Below are 8,703 nucleotides of genomic sequence, written 5' to 3'. Positions count from 1 at the left end.
CATCCAGAGCGCAATTTGTTGTGACCAATGGAACGCTGTTTGGGGGCAGAAACACCTTTTTAGTTAAAAGATTATTAATTCTTATTAACACTAATTTATATTTATATTAAATCATTTCAACATATTACATTATACAGATAAAAAAATGAAACATCCCACCCTAACCCAGATGGAAATACATTCACAACCAGTGCTTTTTTCCCTTAAAAAAATGTTTAGGGGGTACTCTCAGTTTGACTCAAGAAAATCACCATTTTATAGTTAAAATCTGGAAAAGTAAATACAGTAAATGGACAAAATTAAAAAGATTCACAAAATGTTTAGGGATATGCATACCCTTGTGTACCCGCAGGAAAAATGTACATAACTGCGGCCTCATAACATTTAGTTCTTATTGCAAACAACTATTTGTGCAGAAGGCAACAGCTTAACCAAAATGTCTTATAACATGTGGGGAGTCCTCTGTTTTTGTTTATAGCCACACGCGTTATAACAATAATAATTTATTCCTTGCCCTTCACCGTAAGTTCCAGGTTGGTCACAACAATTTTAAATACAATTAATTCACAAGACCCTTAACAATTGGGGTCCAGGATACCTCAAAGACCATCTGCTCCCTTATAGCCTTTCTGGGAATTATAGGGACAGAACTATCTAATTTGTACTTATGGAATATGCAGAAATGGCAAAACTTACTGGAAGAATAAGAAATCAAGATAACAAACTTTTTATAAAAGAATGGAAATGGTTTATTGAATTTTTACGGATAAATTGCAAACAGATAAAAACATTGTAATAACCTGCAGTTTTATAATATATATTTAAAGTAGACGAATAAATGAGCAAATTAAATGAATTTGGATATGCAGAAGATATTAAAAAATAAATTTAAGGAACCACAGAAAGAGGAGGAAGGAAGTCAAGTTTTGACATGTTAAAATGATTGTAAAATTAATGAAATGTATAAACCTGAAAAGTATATATAAAATGTTTTTAAAAATGCTGCGCCATATCCATATGCAATGGCAGGATTCAGCCCCGCTTCTTAGCTAAATCACACAGCCGAGTCTCTCAGACGCTGAAGTTGAATTGCTATAAACAATTCCAACCAGCACTTCCGCTCTGCCAGCCAATCCCCGCCTCAGCCTCCCAATCTCAGCCAATCAGACCCCTCAATTGCAAACGGGCGCCGCCCCCGGCGGCCCAAAGCGTTGCTGGGAGTTGTGGTTTTCCTTTTCCCCGGCAACCTTTCCAGGCGCAAGGGTTGCTGGGATCCGTAGTCTTTGCCTTCGTCTTGTTCGCGGAGTCTGCGTTTCCTAGAGAGGCTCTACGGAGGAAGGAGCGTCACTTCCGGGCCTCCCAAGCCTACCGTGGGAAAGTAGCCCTCGCCTTTCCCACGGGTGCAGGATGAACGACTCCAGCGGAGCTGGTGAGTTGAGGGTGGGTTATATATATATAGTGGAAGTGGAATGAATGAATGTGTTATGTACTGAAGTTCACTCACAACTTAACAGAATGAATGAATGAGAGTCCTCTTGGCCAGTAGCCATTGAAAATCCTCCTTGAATTTGCCTAACACGTTTAAAGCCAGCCAAGATGGCAGCCCACCCCAACATTTTGTGGTAGCAAGATGGGAAGGTGCAAGAGAAGGGCACCCTTCTGAGGTCGGATCTCCCTTCTCCAGGTAGCACCAGACCCAGGGTGGCTGGGAGGTGGTTGTCACAGACTCAGGGATGATGGGAGTTGTAGCTCAGTTGGTAGAGCATGAGCCTCTTAACCTGCGGGTTGTAAGTTCAAGCCGACATTGTACAAAAGATCCCTGTATTTCAAAGGGTTAGACTAGATGGCCCTCATGGTCCCTTCCAACTCTACAATTCTATGACATCTGGAGAGCCAAGGGTTTCTATGCCTTTTGCTTAAAACGTTTCTGTGTCTTGAATGAATGAATTTGTGCCCTATTTTGAAGGTCCTGTTACTTCCCTGCTCTCTTAAAATGTCACTATCTATATGTATATTTGCCAGCAGATGCCGTTTGGGAGAACGAGGAGCAGAAGGACAGAACATCCAGGATGTCACAAGAAAGGATTGTGACCATGGAGGTGGAAATGAAGATTGGGAACCCAGATGAACCACATAGACGGCATGAAACCCTACCAGAGGACGGCAGGAAAGAATCCTCCGCTTTTCAAGGTGGAGATCTCCCAGATGTTCAGGAGATGATAGACACTGAAGAGGACAGGAATAAATGTATCACATGTGGGAAAGTATTCAGAGACGACTCAAACCTTAAGCGACATCAGAGAACCCACACAGGAGAAAAACCCTATCAGTGTTTGTACTGCGGGAAGTGTTTTAGCCGGAACACGAACCTTGCTTCACATCACAGAACCCACACAGGGGAGAAACCGTATATGTGTTCCGTTTGTAGCAAGACTTTTTGTGACAAATCGAGCCTTAACCGACATCAGAGAACCCACACAGGGGAGAGACCGTATGAGTGTGACGAGTGTGGGAAGAGCTTTGATCTGAGCCAGTCTCTCATTAGCCACCAGAGAACCCACACGGGAGAGAGGCCCTATAGGTGCTCGGAATGTGGGAAGACTTTCAACCGGAGTCAGAACCTCCGTAGCCACAAGAGAATCCACACGGGAGAGAAGCAGCACAAGTGCTTGGAATGCGGGAAAAGTTTCAGCCGCAGCCAGAACCTAACGAGGCATCAGAGCAGCCACACAGAGGATAAACTGTATAAGTGCCATGAGTGTGGGAAAAGCTTCCATCTCAGCCAGTCCCTTATAAGTCACCAGAGAATTCACACGGGAGAGAAACCATATACGTGCTCCCAGTGCGGGAAAAGCTTCAACCGGAGCCAGAACCTTATCAGCCATCAGAGAATCCACACTGGAGAAAAACAGTACAAGTGTTCAGAATGTGGGAAAAGCTTCAACTGGAGCCAAGATCTCCTCCGTCATCAGAGGATCCACACAGGAGAGCAACCCTATCGCTGCACGGAATGTGGGGAACGCTTCAATCGGCGGGAGAATCTTATCAGACACATGAGAATACATCTGGGAGACACCACTTAAGTTGTAGTGAGTGGCGGGGGGAGGGGAGTGAACAGAAGCCACTTCCTTATCATTCATCTGACAATCCACTTTTATTTTTAAAAACATGCCATTAGAGAGATCTATGGTGTGACCACATTTCAAATAGTGTGTACAGCTCTAGTTGTTTCATCTCAAAAAGGATAGTGTGGAGTTGGGAAAATTTCCGAAAAAGGCAACCCAAATGATCAAGGGAATGGATTGACTTCTCCGCCCTGTTCAGAATTTGGATTGTAAGCTCCTGGAGGACAGAGACCTATCTTCTTAATATTACTATGTAACGAAACATGCACAACAACATTTCTATTCAAATAATTAAAAAAGTTTGCGTCCCCTAGAAAAGATGTGTTCCATCGTAAGGCAGAATATAACATTCACAACAGCTTGTTTAAGTGTGTGACAAGAAGTGGTTTTAAACATGCCTTGTTTTCTTGTTGGGTATTTTTTGCTTCACTTAATATTTATTAGACTGATATCCCCCCTTTATTTCTGAATGAGTCTATATGGAATGCATTGCTAGCAACAGGAGATTTACTCAGGAAATTCTCCTATTCAGCCCGGACACAGAGGTCCAGCTCCGAGAGCCTTCTGGCAGTTCCCTCCCCGCGAGAAGTGAGGTTACAGGGAACCAGGCAGAGGGCCTTCTCGGTGGTGGCTCCCGCCTTGTGGAATGCCCTCCCATCAGATGTTAGGGAGATGAACAACTATCTGACTTTTGGAAGACATCTGAAGGCAGCCCTGTTTAGTGAAGTTCTTAATGTTTGATGTTTTATTGTGTTTTTAATATTCTGTTGGGAGCCTCCCAGAGTGGCTGGGGAAACCCAACCTGATGGATGGGGTATAAATAATAAATTATTGTTATTATTATTAAATCCCATTGTGCTTGCTTCTACACCTGTCTTTGCCAATCTGGTGGCATCCAGATGTTTCAGACTACAACTCCCATCAGCCCCAGGCAGCAGGTGAATTTGCCTGATTTTTGCTATGACTGAACTCATAAATTGCACTGTGCATTTAAAAACCACTCTTCTTCTTCTTCTTTTTCTTCTAATTCCTGGGCAGTGCTCACTAGTAATACAGTGGTACCTAGGGTTACAGACGCTTCAGGATACATACGCTTCAGGTTACAGACTCCGCTAACCCAGAAATAGTATCGCAGATTAAGAACTTTACCTCAGGATGAGAACAGAAATCGCGCGGCAGCGGGAGGCCCCATTAGCCAAAGTGGTGCTTCAGGTTAAGAACAGTTTCAGGTTAAGAACGGATCTCTGGAACGAATTAAGTACTTAATACGAGGTACCACTGTATGTGTAAAACCCATTCATGGCACAAGGATCTTGGAAACTGTAGTTGACTCATTTCCCAGACTGCAACTCCCATCACCTCTGGTTGTTGGCTATGCTGTTTGGGGAGGTGGAATCCAATACCTGGTGGAGTGGGCACAGGCTCAAATCCCCCCCCAGGCTAAGGGGTTATTTCAAAGACTGTATACACATTGTACATTAAAAGCACATGACATCCCCCTCCACCCAAATGATCCTGGGAATTACAGTTCACCCCTCACAGAGCTACCATTCCCAGCCCCCTTGACAGGTAAAAAAGGTAAAGGACCCCCTCAAAGAACCTGGAAACGGTTTGGTTGTACAGTCATACCTCCAGTTGCGTCCGCTTCAGGTTACACGTTTTCGTGTTGCATCCCGCGGCAACCTGGAAGTACCGGAACGGGTTGCTTCCGGGTTTCGCTGCTCACGCATGCGCAGAAGCGCTAAATCGTGCCACGCGCATGCGCAGTCGCAGCACGTCGGCTTGCGTCAGTTCCGTGTTACGGACGGGCCTCCGGAACAGATCCTGTTCTGTAACATGAGGTTCCACTGTACAGTGGTGCCTCGCAAGACGAAATTAATTCGTTCCGCAAGTTTTTTCTTCTTGCGAGTTTTTCGTCTTGCGATGCACGGTTTCCCATAGGAATGCATTGAAAATCAATTAATGCGTTCCTATGGAAACCGCCTTCAGACCAGGTCCGGGGACAGTCTGTCCCCCGACCTCTTCTGAAGGCTGGGGGGGGGGAACAAGGGCTTTTCTTCCCACCCCCAGCATTTTAAAAAACCCCGGGACAGCGGAGGACTTCTCCGCTGTCTGGGGCGATCTTAAAATGCTGGCGGGCGGCATTTTAAAATCGCCCGGGACAGCGGAGGACTTCTCCGCTGTCCGGGGCGATGTAAAAGCCCCTGGGAAGGCAGGCAGGGGGGACAAAGACTTTTGCCCCCCACCCGCCTTCAGAAGAGGTCCTGGACCTCTTCTGAAGGCGGGCGGGGGGCGAAAGTCTTTGCTCCCCCCCCCGCCTGCCTTCAAAAGCCGTCCGCGATAGCGGGAAGCTCATCCCTGCTATCCCGGACTGCTTTTAAAATGCTGGCGGTGGGGAGCAAAGCCTTTCGGCCCCCGCCAGCCTTCCTGGACCTCTTCTGAAGGCCGGAGGGGGGGGAAGGCTTTGCTCCCCACCGCCAGCATTTAAAAGAGGTCCCCGGAGATTTCCCTATGGGCTTTCGTCTTGCGAAGCAAGCCCATAGGGAAATTCGTCTTGCGAAGCGCCTCCAAAACAGAAAACCCTTTCGTCTTGCGGGTTTTCCGTCTTGCGAGGCATTCGTCTTGCGGGGTACCACTGTATGTTGCTTTGGGTTGCCTTGAGCAACATAAATTTAATTAATAACAGCAACAACAGTAACTACAACCATAGAGAGGCAGTGTGGCATAATGGTTAGAGCGACCAGGGTTCAAATCCTGCTTACTGGGTGACCTTGGGCCAGTCACTGCCTCTTGGCCTAACCTGCTTCACAGGGTCGTTGTGAGGATGAATTGGGGGAGGGGGAGAGAGAAGCATGTACACTCCCTTAAGCGCCTTGGAAGAAAAATGTGGTCAATGAAGGTAATAATTAAATAACAGTTTTGACCTCCTCACAGCTTTACAATTCCAACACCCTTAACAAACCACTGTTACCAGGATTATTTTGGGGTTGGGGGTAGGGGACAACACTCTGTAAATGCCTAGGATGCAACTGAGTTATTGTTAGAAGGCAGTTTTTAAAATGAGAGGTGATAAATACAGGATTTATCAGGATAAATACATAATCCTGATAAATACAGGGTGCCATGGCGCCTATGGACGCTTTAACTGGTGTACCTGGGCAGGTCACTCAGACCCTCCAAGTGCCCCTATTTTCCAGAAACAGTCCCAGTTTTATAAAAGCCGTCCCAGTTGCTAATTTGATCCCGGAATGTCCTGCTTTTCAGTAGGACATCCCTATTTTCATCGGAGAAACATTGGAGGGTGTGGAGTCATGTAACTCGCAAGCCAAGGAGATAAGTAACTATACAACCTTTAGAACATGGGCAGGCAAACTAAGGCCTGGGGACCGGATCCGGCCCAATCGCCGCCTAAATCTGGCCTGTGGACGGTTTGGGAATCAGCGTGTTTTTACATGAGTAGAATGTGTGCTTTTATTTAAAACACATCTCTGGGTTATTTGTGGGGCATAGGAATTTGTTCATCCCCCCCAAAAAAAATATAGTCTGCCCCCCCCACAAGGTCTGAGGGACAGTGGACCGTCCTGCTGAAAGTTTGCTGACCCCTGCTTTAGAAGATATCTGAAGGCAGCCCTGTACCTGAAGAACCACTTTAGCTAATGGGGCCTCCTGCTGCTGCCGCGCCGCCGGAGCATGATTTCTGTTCTGATCCTGAAGCAAAGTTCTTAACCTGAAGCACTATTTCTGGGTTAGCGGAGTCTGTAACCTGAAGTGTATGTAACCCAAGGGAAGGGGTTTTTTAATGTATAGGGAAGGGTTTTTTTTAAGGCTTAATGTTTTATTATGTTTTATATATGTTGGAACCCAGTCAGATAGGTGGGATATAAATATTATTATTACTATTATTATTATTATTGAATAGGATGTCCCTATTGTCATTGGAGAAATGTTGGAGGGTATGTTAAGCATCTAGCTCTCCTAGAAAGAAAATTATGGGGGGAAATTTGCAGGCACCTGAGGGATAGCTCAGTAGAACAGAGCTTTCCAAACTTTTCATGCTGGCGACATACTTTTTAGACATGCATCCTGTCGCGACACAGTCATCCAGTTTTACTAGCAAACCCCTTTCCAGTCCTGGGAGGAGCATGGGGAGCGTTCAGGCAACACACCTACACACCATAGCTGTCAACTTTTCCCTTTTCTTGCGAGGAATCCTATTCGGAATAAGGAAATTTCCCTTAAAAAAAGGAAAACGTTGACAGCTATGCTACACACTGAAGCCGACATACCGAAGTGTCGCGGGACACATGGTTTGGGAAGCTCTGCAGCGGAGCATGGGACTCTTAATTTCAGGGGGCTCTTAATTTCAGGGTCAAGAGTTCGAGCCCCACGATGGGTGAAAGATTCCTGCATTGCAGGGGGCTGGACTAGATGACCCTCGGGGGTCCCTTCCAACTTCTGTGATGATGATGATGATGATGATGTGATAAGGAGCCCTCGATCCATGCATGTCTGTCCATGCATTCCTCCCCCTCCTTTTTTTAACTGTCAGAAATAGTATGTTTATTTTTCTTCCATAGTGGTAATTTTTTTTCAGTTACAATGTTTATTTTTTGGCCATAAAAAATGTTACTTGACGAAATCTTTAAAAAGCAAAGAAACAAAACCGGACAGCTCAATTTCTTAGCACAGTTAAAAAACAACAACAACTCCCCCCCCCCAAATAGTTATTCTCTCATTTCTCCATCTTCTTCCACACCCCTTATATATATATATTGTTAAATATTTTTTATTGCTTTTTTCCAGGGTCAATAACATAGACAATATCTCATCAAAAGCGACTTTACAGAAAGAAAAAAGAAGAAAATAAATAAAAAAAGGAAAATATTCATATTTTCCATACAATTTTTCATAATCCACTGGACTTCCCCACATCCTCCGCCCCCTGCATTCTTTACAATAAAAATAACAGCAAATTGTTACCTTGTTTCATGCGTTTTTCTATTTTCGTCTAATTATATTTAGATTTAGAATACTTGTTGTTAGTTCACTTTTTCCCATCATTGGTCCTAAAATAATTACTCTAAACTTTAGTTCTTTCATAGTTATAACTTAATTTCCACCATTCTCAAATTTAATTACTGAAGCTAATTTCACCAAAACTTAGCAAATTTTCAACATTCATATAACTTATAATGTTTTTGTAAGTAGTCCTTAAATTTTTCCCAATCCTCTTCTATTGTTTCTTCTCCCAGACCACACCCCAATATATTTTATATTCAATATATATATATATATATATATATATATATATATATATATATTTCTGTATTTGCAAGCTGCATGTTCACGTAGCCATCGACGGAGCCGAGGTAGCCTTTGTATTCCGCCCCCCCCCCCCCACTTCAGCTTCACCATCACTGGCTTCCCACTCAGCCCCTTTAGGAAGGGCTTTGGATGGCGAGGCAGCCTCATCGCAATCAGACCAACCTAAGGGAGGCTGCGGCAACAACAAAAACCACTCGCAGGCAGCGCGTGCGCCCGCCAAAGCTCTGAAAAGAAGAAGCTGCCCATGCATTCC

General features: G+C 44.7%; 1 protein-coding gene and 1 pseudogene across 3 annotated transcripts; one reads left to right on the top strand and one right to left on the bottom strand.

Annotated features, from left to right (window-relative positions):
* Window positions 1-1,347: 1,347 nt before the first annotated feature.
* LOC309525075 (uncharacterized protein) lies at window positions 1,348-3,973 on the top strand. 2 transcript variants are annotated; one of them, XM_082210442.1, is made up of 2 exons: window positions 1,348-1,429; window positions 2,023-3,973. In XM_082210442.1, exons 1-2 carry the CDS (start codon window positions 1,408-1,410, stop codon window positions 3,081-3,083), a joined length of 1,083 nt encoding a protein of 360 aa, XP_082066568.1. In that variant the 5' UTR covers window positions 1,348-1,407; the 3' UTR covers window positions 3,084-3,973. The 2 variants fall into 2 exon arrangements, with proteins under 2 accessions (XP_082066568.1, XP_082066569.1); XM_082210443.1 differs by having other exon boundaries at window positions 1,355-1,429; window positions 2,026-3,973.
* Window positions 3,974-7,091: 3,118 nt separating this feature from the next.
* On the bottom strand, window positions 7,092-8,683 carry LOC309526199 (small nuclear ribonucleoprotein F pseudogene; annotated as a pseudogene). Its single transcript has 2 exons — window positions 8,459-8,683; window positions 7,092-7,100 (listed from the first exon to the last, which is right to left on the bottom strand). The product of its transcript is annotated as a small nuclear ribonucleoprotein F pseudogene (transcript).
* Window positions 8,684-8,703: the final 20 nt, after the last annotated feature.

This window comes from Podarcis vaucheri (genome assembly GCF_965113315.1).
Source record: "Podarcis vaucheri genome assembly, chromosome: 2".
Lineage (NCBI taxonomy): Eukaryota > Metazoa > Chordata > Lepidosauria > Squamata > Lacertidae > Podarcis > Podarcis vaucheri.
This window is presented reverse-complemented; position numbering and strand designations above follow the sequence as displayed.

Coding starts and splice junctions, on each gene's coding strand:
- LOC309525075 (XM_082210442.1), top strand. CDS start 1,408: ATGAACGACTCCAGCGGAGCTG. Junction 1,430..2,022: donor GAACGACTCCAGCGGAGCTG/GTGAGTTGAGGG, acceptor TATATTTGCCAG/CAGATGCCGTTTGGGAGAAC.